The sequence below is a fragment of the Zonotrichia albicollis genome, chromosome Z, assembly GCF_047830755.1.
Source record: "Zonotrichia albicollis isolate bZonAlb1 chromosome Z, bZonAlb1.hap1, whole genome shotgun sequence".
Taxonomy (NCBI): Eukaryota; Metazoa; Chordata; class Aves; order Passeriformes; family Passerellidae; genus Zonotrichia; species Zonotrichia albicollis.
The window spans coordinates 37886035-37910272 of NC_133860.1; the positions used below are offsets into that span (position 1 = coordinate 37886035).

Sequence of the window (24238 nt, forward strand, 5' to 3'; positions counted from 1 at the left end):
TTTTTGGTAATAGAGATTTTTCAATTTAGAGAAAAAACAGGAATCATGACTATGAGATTGGAGTGATAGAAGGCATATTTGAGTTGGACTACTTCAGGAACCCAGTTAAATATTTTAGCTTGTTTCTGTCATCTTACCACTTTTGCAGTGTGTTATAGTTGTACCTAACTAGAGTTATTATAGAGACAGATTTTCAGACTGAGATGTATGTTGAAAGTGAAATAAGATAATGTTTGGACACTGCCAAATGAATGTTCTTTATTCTTTATTAATGTTCTTATTTCCTTTGGAAACTAAGCTTTTTTGCCATGTTGAGCTACAGCATCAGAAAAATACTGAGCACTTGCATACCTGTTGAAATTCGCACAGTGAAACCAAGGGATGGTTTGGAAACTCTTGTTGCTGTTAGGAAAACAGAGAGCTGAACGAAGATAGGAAATCAAATTCTTAATTTGAAACAACAGGAGGATGCAACAGTACGGCTCTGGCTGTGGCTTTGCAGGGTGGCAGGGTGTGCCACTGTAAATCAGTCAATTGACAGGACAGCCTGGATGCTCTCCCTGCACTGTTTTTGTGTCACAGAATTCTTAAATTTGAAATTGTCTTTATAACAGACTGAAGATTTGGGGCAGCATTTGATGATAGCATCCTGCTGCCTGGGGTATAGTTTTCTTCATAAGGTGTAAGTGTTATTTGCTGGGGTTACTGTGACCAGAGGATATGAGGGATGTTAGACATTTTTGTATGCTGAAGATCATTTAGAAGCACTTTCTGTAGCTTAAACAGTGTATGCATGTGTGAAAATAGGAGAGACTATTGTGTTGCAGTTGTCTCATGAGTCTGGTACATTTGAGCTAAACAGCTTTTTTTATAAGAAACAACAGAATCCTAGTGGAAAGTTACCTTCTTGTGACTCTAAGACTGAAGATGCAGTTTAGACAGCTGGGAAAATACAGCAACATGTACCACATATTTACAGGACTAGATAGTTCTTGGAACTTACTCTTTAATAATTTTAAAATATGTTAGTAATGATCTTACAGATGTGTATGATCTAAAAGGAGGATTTATTAAGATGCTGTAATAATATGCTGTGGTTTCTGTTTGCCTTTTAGGAGGCCATCTTGCACACTGTCCAGTTTGAAACTCTAGAGGATACTTGTATGCCAAGTCCTCAGTTAGTCCTTGGTTCATTCCTGTAAATAGGTTTTTTTGAAGGATAGAGACTTCAGGCAATACTTTTCTCCATGCCAGGAATGCAGAGAGGGACTTCAATAGGTAAAAGAAAAGATATTATGGGAGATTATGAAGCTGACTGGAGAAAGCAACAAATGAGAGAGGAAAACCAGAATGCAAGGGAAAGGAAAGCATGGGAGGGGCTTTTAAGAGCAAGAGTTGGAGATAGAAGTGAATATGAGGGGAGCGGTAGCAAGAGTTGCAGGACATAAGGCATGAAGTCAGCAGGGAGGAGTACTGGAGATGAATAACTCAGTCTGTATTCCAGCTTGGGAGGGGCAGAAGGGAGTGAGACTCAGTAGGAGGCACAAAGGGTGGGGTTTGTCATGGGTTTTGCCCAAGGTAGTTTTTACCTACTTTCATGATTGTGTAATGTCTTTTACCTGCCCCATGCTCAGACAAGAATGAGGGATTAATAAAAGCTTTTGGAATCAGTAAGAGAAACTATGCTGTCTAGAAAGCTTCCCTTCACAAAGGAAAGGAGAAGTCCAAAATTTCAGTGCCTAAAACTTTTGTAGCTGTGTGAAGACCTTTATAGAAATAGTAAGGCAAGTGTTACTTTTTATGTTTATATAATTAATTGTATGCTGATAGTTGGACCTCAAGGAGACAGTTAATTGAATTAAAAAAACTTTACAATTGAATTCCATTTCTTTTCCCTTCCCCCCCATCCTCTCCTTTAAGTGCTTTCTTTCCATAAACACACTGATAGTTATATACTGGAAATGGTATAAGCATTAAATACTATAAGGTAGATTTCAAGCAAGGCAAAAATGTTCAGGATTTGCCTCATGGGATTTCGAGAAGTGCAGCTGTGAAGTCCTTCTGAGTGTTTCACAGAAGCGTAGTGCCTTCTCCTTAGACCTGAAAGACAGAAGAGTTGCGCAAATGAGGTTTCCTTTTCCTTGCTTTCCTCTCTGCATTGACTTTACCTAACCAAATACACAGGAAACCTTGTACCCAGCGCCCCAGTGGAAATTTTGCAAGTCAAGATACAACACAGCCCCACACTACCATGTAGTTAACACAGTGGTCTTTGTTTTGGGTTACCTACTGGTGACCTTCCTCTGATACGGATCAGTACTGAGGTCAGGGACTGAGCAAGAACAGGAGATTTTACACCTGCTAATGAGGAGCCACCCCTTCGAGCAACTTCCAAGTAGCCTTCATGAGAGACCTGTGATATGTTGCAAAATTTCCTGGACTGAGTCATAATTTCCCTTCAACACACCTACAGAATAAGCATTTATCACAATGATTTATAATACGATGCCATAGCTGGATTTTGTATGTAATCCTTTGTTGATGGGAATGCCTGAAAACCATTTGCAATTGTATCTGCTGTTATATTTGCTGTTGCTTAGAAGGGAGAGGGAAAGGCAGAAGACTTGTTTGTTTTAGTTTGAGTACTGGTTTTTAAACAAAATGAGATTTGTAACCATTCTTTAATGTGAAAGAGTAGGTTAAATTGAGAGCAAATCTTTTTTATAATATATATAGTTTTAAAAAATTGAGTGAAAAATGTATTTTCACATGTATTTTTAGTAGTTAGTCAGACTTCTTTCCTTTTCTCTCCCATTTGAACTTTTCAGCGCGGTTTATTTTGTGAGACACAAAGAAACCAGGCAAAGATTTGCCATGAAGAAAATTAATAAACAGAATCTCATCCTCCGAAACCAGATCCAACAGGCCTTCGTTGAGCGTGATATCCTGACATTTGCAGAAAATCCGTTTGTTGTTAGCATGTATTGCTCCTTTGAAACAAGACGTCATTTATGCATGGTCATGGAGTATGTCGAAGGTAAAATTGCTCTTCTGTTTTCCAGAGGAAGAAGAGAATTTCCTTATACCACAAAATAAAAATAACCCATATGGTACTTGAATTAGAAGGGCCCCCCGTGTGTCCTCCATACTCTGGCAATTCAGATTTTAAGAACCAGGTCTAACAGCAAGGTGGTTCTTTTTTTTCACCAGTCATTATCTCCTGGTAAACAGCTTGTAAAACACTTGTGAATAATGGGAAATAACTGCTCTTAGAGTAGAGTTCTTTATAGATTGTAATCGAAAATGTGCTAGCATTCAAAGTTCATGTGAAAACGTTTTCTTTTTTTCTGGGGCTGAAATTTTCATTAGCAAGTGTTGGGGGATTTATAGTAGTTATTTTTACAAAGAAACAAGAAAGAGGAAGCGCTTTGAAATGGTGCTATTGTGGAAGGAGAGCAGTGGAGTAGTACAGAAGGGATCCTGAGGTATGGTTGTGTGGGCTTCCACCGCTCCCCATCCCCCCAGTTTGTTTGTTTGTTTTCTCCTTAGGTAGCAGTACATTATTGATTCTCAGCTGAATCCTTGTAGTGCCCTCTCCCAGCTTCACACTACTTCCAGTGGAGTAGCTGTGGGGCTTACAAGTTTGGTTGAGTCATCTGACTAGAAAATGAAATCTTAGGACTGCAGTTTCTGTTCCTTTTAGCATCGTATATGGTTTATGCTGTTACACCTCAGATATAGAGTCATCTGGAACATTTTTCCACATACTGTTTCCACAGGTGGAGACTGTGCTACTTTGATGAAGAATATGGGTCCCTTACCTGTAGATATGGCAAGGATGTACTTTGCAGAGACTGTTCTGGCCTTGGAATACCTTCATAATTACGGAATTGTACACAGGGATTTGAAACCTGACAAGTATGTATATAGAATATAACTGAAAGAAGAGTTTGAAATTGTAAGATAAGATACAAAAGTCTAAACTTGCTAAGAATTATTTTTTTGTTGTAAATGTTATGTAGATGGTGCAGTTCCTTCAAAATATTTGAATTTTCATTACTTGTGGTTACAGAAAATGCTTCTTTTCCTAAAAGAGCTGTTAAGAATTTTATGTGTTTAAGATGAAAGAGACTATCAGTGTAGCTAAAAAGAAAAAGGTATTTATTCTTCGTGTTAGAATGAAGAGAACCACATTTTAGCAATTTAGAAAGTTTTTTTCAGAGTGTACTTAAAACACTGAAAACACAAAATATCATCAACTTGCAGCTATTTGCGTGTTTGAAGGCAAAATTGACCAGATTCAGAAACACCTCCTGTTGCTTGGGTTTTGGGGGTTGCTTTTCTTTTGAGAGGTTAGGTTTTTTGGTTTCAATATTTAAAAGCACAGTCTTGCTCCTACACAAGTAAATTGACATTACAGCAGATAGCTGAAATACGAAGTGTGGCCCTTGCAACTTCATTCTCTTTTAAAATTAAAAAAACCAGAAAATAATTAAAGTCATAGGTGTTGATTTACATTAGCTTCATAGCAGGAAGTATTAGTTAGTATAGTATCAGTTACTAACTTAATATCCTCAGTTTTTTTCCAAATGCATGACTGACCCATCCTGTTACAGATGCAAAATACTCACCTCACTTCAAAAATGACACATATTCTGCTTTAGGGCTTTTACATGATAACTGTTTCTTCAAAGCTTTAATTACTCAGCTCTCAAGACTTCTGTAGTTCTGTAGGATGTTGTTCAGTTGCACATGAAAAGTTTGTTTACTTCTAACTGTAATAGTAACAAATGTAAGACTTAGATTTTTAACCTGCTCATTCTGTACCAGTTAAAGTACATTTTAAATTGTATTTAGAATTCAGCAATGCTAATGAAACGTTTTCCCATAAGTATTATAATTGTAATAATAATAACAATGACAAGCACATGATGTTGAATTATATCACAGTGACTTAAAAACTTCCTGTTTTTCAGTCTGTTGGTAACATCCATGGGTCATATAAAGCTTACAGACTTTGGCCTGTCAAAAGTGGGGCTAATGAGTTTGACTACCAATCTGTATGAGGGTCACATTGAGAAGGATGCCAGAGAATTCCTCGACAAACAAGTAAGAAACAGCCTTTTTCATTTCTACACTGAGTGTTCACACGAAGTAACATTTTGCCAGCAGAACATACTGTAATACTGAATAAACCATCGTTATTTGTACATTGTTGTTCCAATTCAGTATGTCAGGTACTTTAACTGGTGCCCTGAGGATTATTTGAGGCTTTTTCCTTTTTGCATTAAGATCTATTAGTAAGATGAATGGCCTAATTCTGTGCAAGTGAATCTGTGAGAGAGACAAATGGAAAACTGTTTTGTAAAGAATTCAGAAGTCTCAGCAGAGTACTTGTGGAGCTCATCATGCTTTGTACAACCAAGGGTGCTAAAATCTGTGCTATGGCCCATTTCCCTTTAAGCATGCCTCATTACCGTGGCTCACAATCTGTTCACTGTAAAAGTTACTTAAGATAAAATCATCACAACTTTCATATAAGGATAACAATATGTTTTAAGTTAAGTAAGATACTTGCCATGATGGACTCCTATGTACAAAGCATAAACTGTCCTTTGCATGACAGATGCACAAATATTGATTATGGTGCCTCTAAGTGTAGGTGAGTTGTTCTAAAAATGTGAGCTGTTATGCCAACTCAGCAGACTAAGCCCAAATGAATTCCATTTATTTCCATGTTTTCATATTAATTTGCATTTCAATAATTATAAATTCCTGATCTAGCTAAATTAAGACTTGCTTTGCCATCATGCTTGTTTTCTTTCTTTTAGGTCTGTGGTACACCTGAATACATAGCTCCTGAAGTGATACTGAGACAGGGTTATGGAAAACCAGTGGACTGGTGGGCTATGGGAATTATTCTTTATGAATTTCTTGTTGGGTGTGTGCCATTCTTTGGAGATACACCAGAAGAGCTCTTTGGACAAGTAATCAGTGGTGAGCATCTCTAAAAAACCCCAAAATCTTTTAATAGTAGATATATTACAATTTTACTGTTAGACTACACAATCTGCTATCAAAGCAGTAACAATAATTTCGATTAAAAGCTGAACTTACTCTGCTAAGTACAGAAATTCATTAATGTAGAGTCCAGGAGTTAAGCTGCACTGTTTGGAAGAGAAAAGCTATGTTAGTTAAAATGTAGTGCCACTGTGCACAAGTGATTTCTGTGTTTGGTAAAGAAATTATACCAGAGAAGAAACAGTTAAATAAATTTACATGGATGGGAAATTCTGCCTCATGGCACAATCAAGAAATTAACAAACGTGTAATAAAACTCTAAAACAAATGTCTCCCAAATAATAAATAATGAGAAAAAGAAACTAATTCAGTTCACAGATTGTTAATGCTTTCATTGGTGATTGTTGGAGTGTAATGTTATTTCTGTAGCAGCTGTTCTTCTTCCATTTAAAATTCAATAACCTTTTGGATCTTAACCTACAAACTGACCCTAAGTATTGTTATGTGTCTTGTGACAAAATTGAAAGATAATTAAACAGAATTGTTTGTTATCCTACCTGCTGTTTCCATAAATTTCCCAAATGCATAGATGTAGAGGGTCACTATTTATGATACAAGGTTAACAGAATGCCACCTCTGTTGCTAAGAATTTCCCAGTCTGTTTTATGGTCTGCTTAAAAAGTCCAATAGCTGAGAATACATCTCTGGTTCCTCATTCTGTGAGAATGCAACAAATCCCCTTTTGTACTAAAGGAGACTTTCTGTCATCATCTTTATTTCCTCTATCTCTGAAGCTGAAAGCCCGACTTGTTTGTAAACTATTAAAATGCATGTGACATTCTACGTTTCATGGGTTTATAACTATGTTGTTTTCTGATGTGATATGCAGAAGCCTGAGTGGCAAGAGGAATCAACTGTTTAATTAACACAAGCAGCAAATGCTGTCTGTTTTCTGGGTGCCCCGTGGCTGCAATGCATATTCATGCTTTATTTTCCAAATCAGATTTAAACTGCAGTGGAGCTGTAGGCACACAAATGTGGAAATAACTCAAGTTTTTATTGCATTTTCAGACACACACACCTGTGTTTTTATCCTTATACTCCCTGACTGGGAGGAGGGGAGGGAATAGTCTTAAAATTAATGACAAAATATGTACATTATGCTTTTTTTCCCCATGTGGCATTAATTTTACATTTTGTAAAACATACTGTCATGTGTTACAGTCTAGCTGAGACCTTTGTAAATATCTTCGTCCATTTGAATGTGTCAATTTATCTTATAGAAGTTACTTGTGGAAGTCCTTTTGTAAACATCATCTATTCCCACTCATCCTACAAGACTGTTGGTTGGCTCAGTTTCTTGTTTTGATGTTGATTTGTCAGTTGTTTCTCTTTGAAATATCCTTGCTTATTGAAAAAAATCTTAGTATCTCCAGGAGAACTCTTGTTGGATATGTTTCTTGTGCTAAAATAAATTATCTCCTTCTGTTTGACTGGAATAGCCATCTTAAAGAACCAAACTGTAGCCTAGATTTTTCTTCCAGTTTCCATAAGCAAAATCTACATTCTGTTTAAAGTTCTGCTTTAAAATCTTGCTGCCTCCTTTTGCATTGTAGGTTGCCTTTTCCTGCCCTCACGTTGTGCAAGGACAGCTGTGGGAGGCCTCAGTGTAAACTTAAATACCTAAAGTGATAAGAATTTAAATAAACTGTTGCCTCAGAAGCAGGTTACATTTCATGTCTGTTTTTATCAGTACCTTTCCTTAATCTCTGAAATATGAAGGTTAAACCTGCATGTAGCTTCTGATGATTATTTATCCAGTTATGATTATTTTATAGAAGTCTAGATCATAAAATGACAAAATCCTTAACAGCCTTCTGTGTTTCTGGAGCTCCAAGTATGCTGTTTCTCTGATGCCAAAATCCTTGTACCTCCCAAGAAGCTTCTTCGGAGTTTTATCTAAACCTGCACTATATTACATTTGTGAAGGCAGCTTCCACTAAAAATCAGGCAAAACTTGCTGTTTGTAGGCTGTTAGAGAGTTCATGTTCATACACAGTGTATCCTGTCTTGATTGGTTTGCGTCCAGCTTGCCATGAAGTGCAAAAGATAAAGTATTGTAAGACTCTGTGGAGGGTGGTTGTATGGAAGTGTGAGACTCTTGGAGAAATCTTCATTGCCATATATGTTGCCAGAGTACAGTTTGACACCTTGACCTTAGTCATGGGAGTATTGACCTCAGGGAGTCTGCTAGCATTAGAGAAGGAACACAGATGTGAGCAGCAGCTGCCAGGTCAGGTCAGCAGTTTCCATCTTAACAACAGTTTCCATGGAACATAACTACAGTTTAAATCTTGATTTGGTGGGGGAAGAGAGAGCATGCAAATTGTGCTAATATTTTGAAAGTTTTCCATGAGCCAAACATTCATGTGTTCTGCTGCTAAACACAGTTTTGTGTTAAATGATACTTCCAAAGGAAATTGGAATATAGTATGTTTATGCAGTTTGTATAGCGAGTATAAAAATTAGAAATAATTGGTATGCGGCAGAGTAAGTTGAGAAAGTTACTTTAAATCTGCTTTGCTGTTAGGTTGCTTTTGAGAGCATTAATACAATTTGTGCTGGGATCAGACCTTAACAATATCAAGCAACTTTCTTTTCTTTCAGATGAAATCAACTGGCCTGAAAAGGATGAAGCACCACCTCCAGATGCCCAAGATCTGATTACTTTGCTACTTAGGCAGAATCCTTTGGAAAGACTGGGAACAGGTTAGGAGGCACTAATTTTAAATTGTTAATCTACTAGAAATAGCTACTGTATTCAGCATTGGGAGTCTTTGTTCACCTGTTTGTTTTGCTTGGGAAACATCTGTCATGACATGCAGTAGCATAATATGCCATGATAATTTATAGATTAAGGCCAGTAATAGGAACTTAATATGATGACGTCTGTCCTGGGTTTTGTGGGATTTACATGGGCTCATTTGTATTTACTGTTCTCCCAGTTTGATAAATATAACAGAAATTTCTCAAAGACCCTGTTAGTGAATGGGGTTTCTTCATTAATACAGCATTAAATGACTAAATACAGAAATCTAGGAGGGGAATCAGTACACAACTTCCTTTTTCAGAAGCATCTTAGCCTGGCATATTAATTCCCCCCGGTGTTAGGGTGAGTGATGAGTACTCAAATCCTTATTCAGTAATGACTGTCTGAGGTTGTGTGGTGAAAAGTCTTCTCATTTATCAAGCACTACTTCCTTGTATGAAAAATAATTAAAATAAAACTGAATGTTAAGGAAGTATTAACACTTCCATAGGCTAATGAAGGTACTGTGCATTTATGTAATAAGAATTTATTTGTTGGTTGATAGACCAGGATTTATTTGGGAGTCTCTGTGAGAGGCAGTAATGAATATTGTGTGTGATTTTTAAGTGTTAATGCATGGGAACCCTAGTCACTGACTGCCATCCCTTTAGGCAAAGCACTAGGTAAACAAAGAAAAAAAAAGCCTCCTGCATAAATGAGCCCAGATTTAGAGGTATAATCTTATTTACAGTGAACATTGTATGCCATGAACAGAAATACATTTAGGATGCTAAGGAAACCAAGTGGCAAGTTGAGTCAGCATGAGAGTACTTGGAAAATTGCTCACAAAACTGAGTCCAATTTTGCTTCATATATTTAGGCCTAATTAAAAAGAGGATTTAGGAATCAGTTCATAACTGGTGTTATCACAGCTGCTCAGGGGAAATGTGATTATAACCCAGACCCTCTGTAGTGTTGACATGGTCCCAAATGACCTGTCTTCCTTTGGCTTCCCTCAAGGCGTGATGATGTGACTGATATGAATGAGCTGCATTGTCCCTTGCAATGAATGGCTGGGTTCTGTGTGAGCAACCCTTAGACTTCACTGGAACTGATGGTCTAGGCTAAGTGGCACTCAGCAGTTTATTGCTGTGCCTTGCCCCATGTTGAATAAATTAAGATTGAGGAAGGTGTCGTGCCCCACTTGCTGCTTGTGTCATCTGCTCCAGAGGGCACCAATGCCAAAGGCAAAATGAAAATCCGATAAGTTTTATTCCTTTGTTTTAAGTACACTCTTTCCAGGTATGGTTGTTTCATTGCCGGGATGATTTTCCTCATAAATACAGTGTTAATTGAAGACTGTTGCCATGTGAGAGGCTGGATCAGGAGTGAATTGCAAATTCTGTGTCTGTTGCTATACAGTTGGTGGAGAAAGTGAATGGGGGTGAGATGAAGCTGCCTTAAATACTAAATGGTCAGTGCCACAGTATGAAGCACCTGTGGTGTTCAGAGGCTCTTTAAAGCATCTGATTTCTCTTACAGTTGGCAGTCTGAAGAAGGAAATTAGGCAGCTATTTCCTTGAAGCAGGGGTTCAGAAACTACAACCAAGTTGTAGGATCTTTAAGTGCTAGAATCAGCTCACAGAAATGGGGCTGCAGTGTGACAGGTCCCACATGGGCACTGAAAAATACCATGGTTTATGCTGGGCTCCACCACGCATTTCAAGTTATAGTCTTGTTTAATATGTATTAGCAAGCTGCATAACACCTTGTGAAAATCATAATACTTTACTTGCTCAGGAGACCTGAGTGGCAAAGGCAAGTTGAAAGAAGAGAGGTGGATACTATACTTACTTTGAAGAAGGAAAACAGCAGTAAAAAGACTTCTTTGTGCTTGAACAGTCTGATACCAATCAAGAATAATACAATTCTGATGTAATATCCCTTTACTGTGCTCAGAGAAATATTCACTGCTTAGCTAGTGACTTATGATGAGATGTGATTTTGATCTGCTTTGGGAAGATTTGGCTTCTTTGAATTTTCCCCTGGTGCAGTATGAAAAGCAAAGAACCCAATCTAGAAATCCTAATGCTGACTTATAAGCCTGTCCTGGAGATTTCATTTTTTCTCTCCATAGCTTTGATATACATGACCTTTGCTGGCCAGGAGGTACCGACCAAGTCTCCTTCCCCCCCTCAGCTGGAAGGGAGGAGAAAATATGCCAAAGGCTCCTGTGTTGAGATAAAGTGCTTTGCCATCATGGGCAAAGCATATTAAAACTCAGGGACGTTAGTTTAATTTATCACCAATTAACACTACTGCTTTACTTCCTCCCTCCAAGCAGCATGGGAGGACAGGAAATCAGGGTAGTGGTCAGTGCATCACATGCTGCCCCTGACACTCCTTCCTCCCCACACCATTCCCTTGGTGCAGTGTGGGTCCCTCCCACAGGATGCAATCTTCAGGGACAGAGTGCTCCAGCATGGGTTCCCCATGGGGTCACAAGTTCTGACAGCAACCATGTTGCAGCTTGGGCTCCTCTCTGCCACAGGTCCTACCTGTGCTCCAGCACAGGCCTTTGCGTGGCATGGCAGTCTACTTCAGGGATCCACCTTGCTCCACCGTGGGATCCTCCGTGGGCTGCAGGTGGATCTCTGCACCATCGTGGTCTGGCTGCTGTTGGGCAGCAGTCTTTCCCCTTCTTTAATACATTATCCAAGATAATGCTGATGGGCTGACAGTGGATCCATCTTGGAAACAGCTGGCAGTGTCTGTGTTGGATATAGAGGAAGGCCACTTCTCACAGAAGCACTCCTGTAGCCTCCCCACTTGGAAAACCATGCAACACAAACCCAAAACAAGCTGGTAGCAGGTCTTGCTGCTGCAGGTTACTTTTTCAGGTTTTAGAATTAGATGTATGTTTATTAATAATACCATCGTCCACCTTCCCAGGGCAAAATTTCCAGTATTTCATTGTGTTCTTACAGTAATTTTCTGACTTTAAAGTAATGTAATCATTTAACGCATACTAAATGAGCAGGCAGTAATAAATAAGAGAAATTATAGGGTATTTCCTATAGAATTGTGTATTGCTGTCATAAAAACACTGAAAGGATCTCTTAAGTCAGCAGTAGTATTTATATTCAGCAACTATTAAGAATCATTCCTCATTACTTTATAACTTGTACTTACCTAGTGCTCATATTTATATTTGTAGAACTACATATGAAAATTCCAACTAATATGTAGCTAACAGATTAGTACATTTGCAAGAATAAAAATCTTAAAAGGGGAAGATGATAAAGCAGTAAACTGTTAAAAGAAATGGCCACAAGACAACAGGGACAGGGACTATTTCTGACAGGTTTAGAATTTCTAATGGGAATGGGTAGTAGATGTTCATGCATACACCAATGACTATGCCTTTCTGTGACTATTTGCATTGTTGGCTGGGGGTTTAGTTAATTTACTGTTAGAGGATTTGGTACAGTTTGCTCAATGTTTTCCTCTGGCTCCTCCAGGTGGTGCATATGAAGTAAAGCAGCATCAGTTCTTCAGGAGCCTTGACTGGAATAGTCTGCTGAGGCAGAAAGCAGAATTTATTCCACAGTTGGAGTCTGAAGATGACACAAGTTACTTTGATAGTAGGTGTTTTATGGTCTCAAAAAAAAGTTACGAACACCTTGTTTAAAGTAACCACTGTCTTTGACTCTTGCTTACTGCTTTTTAAATCTCCTTTATCAGAATTACTGGCAGTTTGCAGTTTTACCAATGAGTTGACACTTCAGCAAAAATAATCTTAAGAATAGAACTATATTTTTATTTAATATTAAAACATAGTATGTCTTCTTCCTGATAAATTCAGATATTTTATTGCCCTTGTCTGTAGCTCGTTCTGAGAAATACCACCATATGGAAACTGAGGAAGAAGATGATACCAATGATGAAGATTTTAATTTGGAGATAAGGCAGTTCTCCTCGTGTTCACACAGATTTTCAAAAGTAAGTAAAAATTTCTGTCATCTTAGTATGTGTTGTTCTACTTTTGCAAATTTTGGAAATGTTAAATATAAAGGAGATATATAGGGCCTTATTTTCTCAAGAAACTATGAAGTTAACTGAAATTGAGCAAGACTACAATGAATACCATTAAATCAAAATATGGGCAGATTGTGTAGAAAAGTTAACTTTTGAATCTTTAATATAGTAATGGAAACTTACATAAATATGATGACATCTTCTGTAGAAGACTCATTATTGCATACCAGAAAGTGTCAAGGAAGTGTTCTGTTAAATGCTAATATGTGTTCTTTGCATTGGTTTGTTTATACATAGTTTTCCTGTTGCTCCAGTTGTGTCCTGGGTATCTTGTAGGTGCATTACAAGTATTACAGTACTACTGTGTAGTAGGTGTTAATTTAGTGACATATGACCAAAGAAAAAGCAAGGTAATGGTTAGCATGTTTTATAGTCATGGAGAAATGAGGGAGTGATCTGAATGCTCTGAATCAAAGGTAAAACTGCCCAAAAGGTAGTATTTCTCTAGTAGCTGAGGTGAGAGCTAATTATTGCTGATCAGAGTGGACATGCTCTGGCAATAAATACAGTGGAGGTGAATTGGCAGGAAATAATAATGGAATAAACACCCAGGATTTTGGCTTTACTGTCTTGGTTCGCACTTTGAAATGAGGAGAAAACTGATAAATACATCATCAGAAGAGGCTCTATTTGTATACCTATACATGAGGAGCCAAGAAAGCATTTTAAGAAAGTGAAGTGTTGGAAATTTGAAAAGGTTCAAGAAATTTGAAGTTTGAAATCTGAAATACTATATAAGCATTTAAAATCATAGAACTATAGAGCCCACATATCTTTTTTTTAATATGAAATGTGTCAGTGATATTCAATTTTTTGTGGGTTTTTTTTTCCTTTAATAGGTTTTTAGTAGTATAGATCGAGTCACTCAGATTCAAGGTGAAGAAAAGGAAGATGCAGGAAACAAAACAAAAAGTGTAGCATTGCCTTCTGGGGAATCTTTAAGCTGGAGTTCAGAATATTCTGAAATGTAAGTAGAAGGATGTACAGCAAGTCACCTACATCCTGTTTGCCAGATAGCAGGCCTCTTCATTTATTAACTGAGTGAGAGTTTGCTTATTTGTTATGCAGACAGCAAATATCTACATCCATCTCATCTGAGACTGACAGTAGCCGGCAGCAGCCCAATTCTGGTTTGCTTCCAAAATTGTCTGTATCAGCTGAAGGAGAACGGGATGATTCCAGCGGCTCACGGGGACCCCGGGAGGAGCAGGAAAAGTCTGCATTTGTGAGCGATGAAACAGTGCAAGATGAACCTGAAGTAACCACTCCAGCAAGTACAATCAGCAGCTCCACACTATCAGGTAGTTCACAGGGGGTGTCTTGACTGATGATACTACAAACAGTTGCCGACCATCTTGTGGCAGTAGCATTCATAGATTTAGAAGTGATGCATTTCAGAACTGCTTTCAAAAACAGCTGTCCCAACAGGGATCTGGTCGGTGTACTACACATTGTGTGTTTTTAATTAAGATTTCACTACAATGTACACCTTTCAGAATTAAGAGGATTTTCTATGACTTGTGGAAGTCACTTTGGTGATTACAAATCTCGGAGGAAGTGTTGCAAACCATTCTCTACTTAATTAATTTTGAGCATTGTCTCCCTACTCAAATACTTGTTGCATTTCAGTAGACTCTGGGGCCTTAGTTTCATATCTACACATCTACCAGTTTTCAGCTTCCTTCTCTTCTGTACCTCACTGAGTTTTTTCAAGATACACCCTTCTGTTCTCAAGCCCTTGATTTCCCATGTAGTCCACACTTTCCTCCCCCTCCCTCCTTTCTGATCATGGAGGAGAAAATTTCTTCAGGGTCATCCATCTCTATCCTTGTCTAAAACCTTGATGTTGATTGTGCTGTATCTCAAGTCTTGCTTGCTATCCCCCAGGTCCTGTGTAATGGTGTTGGTAATAATACAGCAGCTGCAGTGATAACTCCAACTGTGTGATCCTCTTCTTACACTTAACCAGTTACACTTGAGAGTAGTTTATTTTTTCTGTGGTCCATTAGCAAAAGGATATTCCCTCAATGCAAAGTTTAGCAAAGTTTTCCCTCAATGTCTTTATTCCTTTTTCTTTGTACAGTTGGCAGTTTCTCAGAACACTTAGATCAAATAAATGGAAGAAGTGAGAGTGTGGACAGTACAGATAACATCTCAAAGCCAGCTGGTGAAGTTGCATCGCACATGGCTCGACAGCGATTGGAAAGCACAGAGAAAAAGAAGATCTCTGGAAAAGTCACAAAGTCCCTTTCTGCAAGTGCTTTGTCCCTCATGATCCCAGGAGGTAGAGATAAATACTTTCAGTTGATATGTTAATGATTTATGCAATGCTATGAAGGCTTATGATGCAAATGCAAGGTTCTGTATAGTTCAGAATTGATTCCTTGTCACTCATTTTTGTTTCTCTTGTTGTTCACTTGCATGACTAATCAGTGCAATCTTGTCAGCAAGTCATAGTGCTCACACTGCAGCTGAGAGGCCTTCTCTGACAGGCAAAAATGCAACTTAATGGTGTTTCATCTTGAGCATGCACAGCAGGATGCAACTTCATTCCTTGGTCCATCTGACAGTAGGGTTGTAGACTTAGTTTTAACTAGCCCTCAAAAACAGATGTTTGTTAAAGCAGCACAGGACTATTTCTCTCTCGTCCCCAATAAGAAAAGCTGATAAACAGGAGAGCAGTGTCAAAAAACAGAAATAGCATGTAGTCTCCTACTTGTACTAGTCTGAGTTAGGTCAAGTGCTCAAAATTTGGAGCCAGAAATTATTGGAATATTAATCCCAATATTACCAGTTAGATTGTGCCTGGCCCAGTCTGACCCTCGCTGCTAGGCCGAAGGCGGTATCTGTGGTGTATCATCCCAGAGAACCTTTAGCTTGCTGGTGGTCGCAGCTGGGCCCTTAGTAAGTCCAGGCTTGTTAGGAACTCAGGAGGAAGCTGCAGGTGAAGGTGAAGAGAAAAAAAGGAGAGGATTCTGCTGGAGGGTTTAATATCCAGAGGTTTATTCCATGGTGACAGAGGTTTGAATCTTGGGAAGAGCTCCAACAGAATCCAGCCACATGGTCTGATTCACCTTTTAAGCTCAGGGGGAGGGGAGGGGACAGGTGAACCACCAACCAGGTGGGGGGGGTGGGGTCTCAAGGGACGAGGGACACCTAGACAGGCCGATGACCCCCAGGCCTGAGGGGCATCCTTTGAATTTGACCAACTATTGGAATAGGAATCCCAATATAACCAGTTAGATGGTGCTTGGGTCAGTTCTGACCCTCGCTGCTGGGCCAAAGGCAGCACTGTGGTGTTTTACCCCAGAGATACCTTGGCTGCTGGAGATTGCAGCGGGGCACTGGTGGAAGTCCAGGCTTGTCAGGAACTCCGTTTACCTCAGGAGAGAGAGCTTCTGGCGATGGTGAAGAGAAAATAGGAGTGGATTCTGCTGGAGGGTTGCCAGATGTTTATTCCATGGTTACAGAGATGTCTGCACCGGGGCAACTGCTGCTAACAGAAAGCCGGCCGCATGGTCTCATTAACCTTATAAGCTCGGGGACAGGGGAAGGGGAGGGGACAGGTGAGTTACCAACCAGGTGAGAGGGGCAGGGTCTCAAGGGAGGATGACACTTAGACAGGCCAATGACCTCTGGGCATAGGGGCATCTTTTGAATCTGACTAACCACACGACGCCTTGCTGGAATCTTAAACCTGATTGACAGGGCTCACTCAGCAAGGGGGCGAGGGGGCAGGGAGAGAGGCATAGGCACACCTGGGAAGGGACCCGGAAGTTTAAAACAGGACATTGCAACACACCGCAACATCTCCCCCTAGTTTTGTTTAAAAAGAAGAGGACTGTGTTTATGGTGCAGAATGATTGCCAAACCATGGTTGGTAAATTGGTTCTTCTTCTACAGGAGGGTCAGTGTTTTCCACTGAGGCCTCCAGGTCATCCACTGGAGCACTGAGGGCTTCCAAATGGTAGACCTCAGGAGGGGGAGATGAGCTTGAGATTAACTTGAGAACCATGCGTTTGATTAGTCCAAAAACAATGCTAACAACTACAATAACTGTAACTAAAATAAACAGCACTAAAAACACAGTTTTCAGAATAGATCCCAACCAGCCTGCGAGTCTCCAGCCTTTGAACAGTCCATTCTGCCCGTTGTCAGTTTCTCTGTTGATGGAGCCTTTGTCAAGGTAGTCCATATGTGGTTTGGGCTGCGGTACTATGTAGGAGATCGCAGGTGGGATGATCACGAGTAGGACGAGAAGCAGGCTCAGTCTCATGGCGTCTCGAGGCTACACACGAACAGTGGGATCTAAACTGGTACAAAAACTTGAGACAAACATATATTACAAACTATTCCAGATAGGAGGCTTAAATGGAATTTCCTCCAGAGAACGCGTGCGGCGTTTTCTTCTCCAGGCAGCGTGAGCAACCTGGGGTGCTTCTGCAGATTTCTCTGAGACTTTGGGAACATAGGGCTTTACCCATTTGGAAGGAACCCACCTTAAACCAGAGGGGGTGGACACACAGGTGTATCCACGTCCCCAAGTAACCAATTTGTAAGGTCCCACCATTTTCCAAGTCTCAGGGTCCTTTACTAAAACCGGAGGTTTTTCTTTTATCAACCTGTGACTGCTCCCCCCAAAGTGGCGTAGGATGGGTGGGTTCAGGCTGTCAAAAGAACAATTCAGAAAATTGATTGTGAATAGTGCCCTGGATAACCGGATGTGAGGAGGTTCTACCTTCAGAACCTGTTGTTGCTGGTCCAGGACTCTTTTAATATCACGGTGAGTTCTTTCTACAATGGCTTGACCTGTAGGGGAGTAGGGGATGCCAGTTTTGTGCTCTACTCCCCATTGCTGCAGGAAGCTCCCAAATTCCTTGGATTTATAAGCAGGCCCATTATCACTTTTCAGCTCCTTGGGGATGCCCATGAAAGAAAAAGCCTGTAAGAGGTGCTTAATAGCATCAATAGATGATTCTCCTGTGTGGGCAGAAGCATAGACCGCTCCAGAAAAGGTATCTACACTAACATGAACATATTTCTGCCGTCCAAAAGCCTGTATGTGTGTTACATCTGTTTGCCACAGTTCACAACTGTTCAGTCCCCTTGGGTTTGCTCCCGTACTCACTGTAGGGAGTGCATGTTGTTGGCAATTCGGGCATGTGGCCACAATCGCTTTGGCCTGTTCTCGAGTGATGTTAAACTGGTGAACCAGGCCAGGTGCATTTTGGTGGAAAAGCTGGTGGGTGATTTTTGCCTGTTCAAAAACATTTGGGAGAGTGGCCATCACTGCAGGTGCAGCGAGAGCATCTGCCATTCTGTTGCCTTCAGCGATAAACCCTGGCAAGTCAGTGTGTGACCTGACATGCATCACATAAAATGGTTTCTCTCGGTGAGTGACTAACTTTACCAGTTTTGAGAGCAATTCAAAAAGTGCGATGTTAGATACATCTTGCAGTATTGCTTGATCTGCTCTGGATACTACTCCTGCCACGTATGCAGAGTCTGTAATCAGATTAAATGGTTCTGAGAACCTTTCAAAAGCCCTAACAACCGCAGCCAATTCAGCAACCTGAAGTGAACCTTCCACCTCAGCAATGTCTGTCTCCCACTGCTGGGTTTGAGGATCTTTCCAAGTCATAACAGACTTGTGGGACCTCCCGGACGCATCTGTAAAGACAGTTAGAGCCCTTTTTAAAGGTCTCCTACTTAGAGCAGTTCTTAATTTTAAAGTAAATTGAACATCTTGTTCAAACAATTTGTGAGCGGGCCGTGCTACCGAAAATTGTCCTGAGTAGGAATCCAGAGCAAACTGCAACACTTCATTTTCTTGAAACAATTGTTCCAGTATTTTCATAGTAATTTGACCTGATTTTAACTCAACTGGAATGTGAATGCACTTAAAATCACATCCTGCTAACTCCCTGATCCGGGTCCTTGCTTTCCGGATCAGTTCTGCTACCAGTTGCTGAGGCTTTGTCAGTCTCTTGGACCTTTTGTGACTGAGGAAAACCCATTCTATGATCAAGAGAGAGTCCCTCTGGTCCCGGTCCTTTTTTGGTGTGTCCTTTGCCTTAGGTGTTTGTTTTTCCTCCCACTGGAAAATAATTCCATGGAGGTGTGGCAGCTTACCTAGGATGATAAATTTGAATGGCAGGTCAGGCCGGCATCGGTGGGCCTGTCTTGCGGACATTGCAATCTGAACCTTTTCTAGAGCTTTCCATGCCTCTGGGGTAATAGACCTAGGAGCACCTGGGTCCTCTCCCCCTTTCAATAAATTGAAAAGAGGGGCAAGGTTTTCATTAGTCAGACCAAGTGTGCTGGTTTAGGGCAAATTTGTTAAAGAATCTGCAAAGGAGGGCCCCTCCAGAAAGCAAAACCCACACGGCCCCTCCCCCCAACCGGTTCGGGAAAAAATTCCTCAGAGAGAGGTGGAAAGAACCTGTTTATTTGACTGGCCCCGCACCCCCCAGCACACAAAATGAACAATACCCGATGACACCGCTTTGAGAAAGATGGCAAAATCAGAAAGTCTCTTTTGGGGGGGTGGTTGTTCTGTTCTCAGTCCCTCGGGCTCTGGGCCAGCCACTGCAGCCGAACCTTCGGTGTTCCCGGGTCCCAGTCCGGAGCAGGTTCGAGATGGTCACAGGAACAGGAGAGGAGAAACAGTCCAGGAAGCAATGTGGACTGTTTAGCTAGAACTAGCTAATAAGCAGAGGCAGAAAGCAGAGCAGAAGCAAGAGCAGAAAAAGAGAGCAAGCAAAAGCAGCAAGCTGAAGCTGGAAGTGAAAAAACAGTCTTTTGTACCGCTTTCCTCTGTGTCCTTGATAAGAGAAACCCAAACAAAACTTCCACTCTTCAGTGCCGGTCTTAAAGGCACAGAACAGATGAATGGGGATATACAAGCATCATAACGTCACCCCAGGACATTCCACCCCTTATCCCCATATCATTCTTACCCCACAATCAGATCTCCCTGAGGTACACATCGTGTTGTTCCATCTCTTTGCATTATCCACCACGTGCAACCTGGTCCCTGAGCAAAGACAACCCCACGAATGGGTTTGTCTGTACTCAAGGCAGAATTGATCCACACAGTCTTCCCTAACAAACCTCTGATATGTACCACTGGGACTTTGTCCCCTTCTATTACATTCAGGGACTCAGACTGGGCAGGACCTGCTCGGTTGGTGGAACCTCGGGTGTTAACTAACCAGGTGGCTTTTGCCAGATGCTGCTCCCAATTCTTGAAAGATCCCCCACCCAAAGCTTTCCACTGGGTTTTTAGTAGTCCATTGTACCTCTCCACTTTTCCTGCAGCTGGTGCATGGTAGGGAATATGGTACACCCACTCAATGCCATGTTCCCTAGCCCAGGTGTTGATAAGGCTGTTCTTGAAATGAGTCCCATTGTCTGACTCGATCCTCTCAGGGGTGCCATGTCTCCACAGAACTCGCTTTTCCAGGCCCAGGATGGTGTTCCGGGCTGTAGCATGAGACACAGGGTAGGTTTCCAACCATCCAGTGGTGGCCTCCACCATGGTCAGCACGTAGCGCTTGCCCTGGCATGTCTGGGGCAGTGTGATGTAGTCAATCTGCCAGGCCTCCCCATACTTGTACTTGGACCACCGCCCACTGTACCAGAGGGGCTTCACTCACTTGGCCTGCTTGATGGCAGCACACGTCTCACAGTCATGGATAACTTGAGAAATACTGTCCATGGTTAGATCCACCCCTCGGTCTCGTGCCCACTTATAAGTGGCATCTCTGCCCTGGTGGCCTGAGGCATCATGGGCCCATCGAGCTAGGAATAACTCTGCCTTATGTTCCCAATCTAGGTCTATTTTGGACACCCCTATCTTTGCAGCTTGGTCTACCTGCTCATTGTTTTGGTGCTCCTCGGTGGCCCTACTCTTGGGTACATGGGCATCTACATGGCGGACTTTCACAGGTAGCCTCCCTACCCTGGTAGCAATGTTTTTCCACTCACCAGCAGCCCAAATTGGTTTCCCTCTACGCTGCCAGTTAGCCTTTTTCCACCTCTCCAGCCATCCCCACAGAGCATTGGCTACCATCCATGAATCAGTGTAGAGGTAGAGCTTTGGCCACTTCTCTCTCTCAGCAATGTCTAGGGCCAGTTGAACAGCCTTGAGTTCAGCAAATTGGCTTGATCCACCTTCTCCTTCGGTAGCTTGTGCAACCTGTCATGTGGGGCTCCATACGGCTGCTTCCCACTTCCGGTTCATCCCTACGATGCGACAGGAACCGTCAGTGAAAAGAGCGTAGCATGTTTCCTCTGGGGGTAGTTGGTTATAGGGAGGAGCCTCTTCAGCACGTGTCACTGGTTCTTGTTCCTCTTCATCTGTGACACCAAAATTCTCACCTTCGGGCCAATTTATAATGACCTCCAAAATCCCAGGGCGATTCAGTTTACCTATACGGGCGCGCTGAGTGATGAGAGCAATCCACTTGCTCCATGTAGCACTGGTGGCATGGTGAGTGGAAGGAACCTTGCCTTTGAACATCCACCCCAGCACGGGTAGTCGGGGTGCCAGGAGGAGTTGTGCTTCAGTGCCTATTACCTCTGAAGCAGCCTGGACTCCTTCATAGGCAGCCAGGATTTCTTTCTCTGTTGGAGTATAGTTGGCTTCAGCCCCTCTGTAGCTTCGACTCCAAAATCCCAGTGGTCGACCCCGAGTCTCCTCAGGCACCTTCTGCCAAAAGCTCCAGGACAAGCCATGGTTCCCGGCTGCAGAGTAGAGCACATTCTTCACCTCTGGTCCTGTCCTGACTGGGCCAAGGGCTACTGCATGAGCAATCTCCTGCTTGATCTGGACAAAGGCCTGTTGCTGCTCAGGGCCCCACTGGAAATTGTTCTTCTTGCGGGTGACCAGGTAGAGAGGGCTCACGATCTGACTGTACTCAGGAATATGCATCCTCCAAAAACCTATTGCACCCAAGAAAGCTTGTGTCTCTTTCTTATTGGTGGGTGGAGACATTGCTGTGATCTTGTTGATGACATCTGTAGGAATCTGACGCCGTCCATCTTGCCACTTCACTCCCAGGAATTGAATCTCACGAGCTGGTCCCTTTACTTTGCTCTTTTTAATGGCGAAACCAGCTCCCAGGAGGATCTGGATGATTTCCTTCCCTTTCTCGAACACTTCCGCAGCTGTGTTCCCCCACACAGTGATGTCATCAATATACTGCAGATGTTCTGGAGCCTCACCCTTTTCCAGTGCAGTCTGGATCAGTCCATGGCAGATGGTGGGGCTGTGCTTCCACCCCTGGGGCAATCGGTTCCAGGTGTACTGCACTCCCCTCCATGTGAAGGCAAACTGAGGCCTGCATTCTGCTGCCAGAGGAATGGAGAAAAATGCGTTGGCTATGTCTATAGTGGCGTACCACCTTGCTGCCTTGGACTCAAGCTCATACTGGAGCTCTAATATGTCTGGCACGGCAGCACTCAGTGGTGGAGTCACTTCATTCAATGCACGATAGTCCACAGTCAATCTCCATTCTCCTTCAGATTTTCGCACAGGCCAAATGGGGCTGTTGAAGGGTGAGTGGGTCTTGCTGACCACCCCTTGGCTCTCCAGCTCTCGGATCATCTTATGGATGGGGATCACAGCATCTTGAGTGGTCCTATACTGCCGTCAATGCACTATGGAAGTGGCAATTGGCACTCGTTGCTCTTCTCCCATCAGGCATCCTACTGCAGATGGATTCTCAGACAACCCAGACAAGGTGTTCAATTGCTGGATGCCCTCTGTCTCTACAGCAGCTATTCCAAATGCCCATCTGAGTCCTTTTGGGTCTTTGAAGTACCCACTTCGAAGGTAGTCTATGCCCAAAATACATGGGGCCTCTGGGCCAGTCACAATAGGATGCTTCTTCCACTCATTTCCCGTTAGGCTCACATCAGCTCCCACCAAAGTGAAATCCTGGGATCCCCCTGTCACACCAGCAATAGAAACAGACTCTGTCCCCACATGTCTTGATGGGATTAACGTGCACTGCGCACCAGTATCAACCAAAGCTTTATACTCTTGTGGTTCCGATGTGCCAGGCCAACGAATCCACACAGACCAGAAGACACGATTTTCCCTGGCCTCTACCTGGCTAGAGGCAGGGCCCCTCTAAGCCTGGTTATCATTCTTTCCCTGGGTGTATGTTTTGGATGTTCCTTCGAGGGGATCAGACATGTCATCATCATCATACCTGGCCGTTCGGCTACGGGCAACTGGAGCTGCTTTCCTCCTGGTGGCTTCCTTCAGTTCATGCACCCGTCGTGCCAGAACAGCGGTAGGTTTCCTATCCCACCTTCTCATGTTTTCCCCACAATCACGCAGGTAAAACCACAGCTCAGCTCGTGGGGTGTATCTTCTCTCACCATCTGGGAAACGTCTGCCTTGGATACCGGAACCTCGGATCTGTACTGCTGAAATTTGGAGAAGGTCTTCTTTAATCTCCTCTCTAAGCTTCTTATGGTTCTCTTCTATCTTATCCTCTAAGTTCTGCAGACGTGTTTCTACTGCTGCGATTCTGGCATGTTTTGGGCCATGTACAGCATCTGCATATGCTCGGAGCTTCCTTGCCATGTCAAGCACAGTCTCACCCCTCTCATCCCTCTTCATGATGGCTAAGGCAGAGGCGTATTCTTGTGGCCCGAGTCGTACAAGTTTTCGCCACATCACAGACGTGCATGGTACTAAGTCTGGGTTCCTAGTTGTTACATCATCTGAGAAGATAATCTCAGCCACGGCCATTTCTCTCAGGCGTTGGATCCCTTGCTCGATTGTCTTCCACTGAGTCTGCTGCATATAGAGATCGTCTGCACACAGGTATCTTTCTGCTACACTTCTTAGGACCCGTTCCCAGAGGCTGTGAGAGTTAGCCCCCCTCATCATTCCTTGGTCTATGACAGAATCCTGTGACAGGGATCCCAAATGCCTGGCTTCAGTGTCATCCAAAATGGTAGCCTCGCCTGCAGCATCCCAGAGACGGACCAGCCAACTAATTATGGATTCATCAGACCTTCGAGTGTAATCCTTCCGTAGGCCACGAAGGTCCTTCAGGGAGAAGGACTCGTTATTGGCATCTGATCTTGCATCTGCTGCTTTGACTCCTGACTTTACGTCAGGAGGCACTGAGGTTCCTTCTCCATCATCATCATCATCCACTGGTCGATTGGTCTTGGCTGTGCATTTCCCACTTCTAGTGCTGGTAGCAACAGCCATGGGTTTAGATGCTGGCTTCGAGCCTGGAGTGTTAGCTGCAGCCTGAGTCACCGGGACAGTTGCTGATTTAT

At 42.3% G+C, this 24238-nt stretch overlaps 1 protein-coding gene across 19 annotated transcripts in view; it reads left to right on the plus strand.

The window, feature by feature from the left end:
* The window catches only part of MAST4 (microtubule associated serine/threonine kinase family member 4), a 291175-nt gene that overhangs the window by 247461 nt on the left and 19476 nt on the right, over positions 1–24238 (plus strand). For all 19 annotated transcript variants that reach the window (XM_074533260.1, XM_074533261.1, XM_074533264.1 and 16 more), the window contains 10 exons: positions 2829–3037; positions 3780–3918; positions 4977–5109; positions 5832–5997; positions 8689–8790; positions 12352–12474; positions 12720–12832; positions 13768–13895; positions 13997–14229; positions 15012–15212. In XM_074533260.1, the coding sequence (XP_074389361.1) occupies positions 2829–3037; positions 3780–3918; positions 4977–5109; positions 5832–5997; positions 8689–8790; positions 12352–12474; positions 12720–12832; positions 13768–13895; positions 13997–14229; positions 15012–15212 (1547 nt within the window). The remainder of the gene's footprint in view (positions 1–2828; positions 3038–3779; positions 3919–4976; positions 5110–5831; positions 5998–8688; positions 8791–12351; positions 12475–12719; positions 12833–13767; positions 13896–13996; positions 14230–15011; positions 15213–24238) is intronic.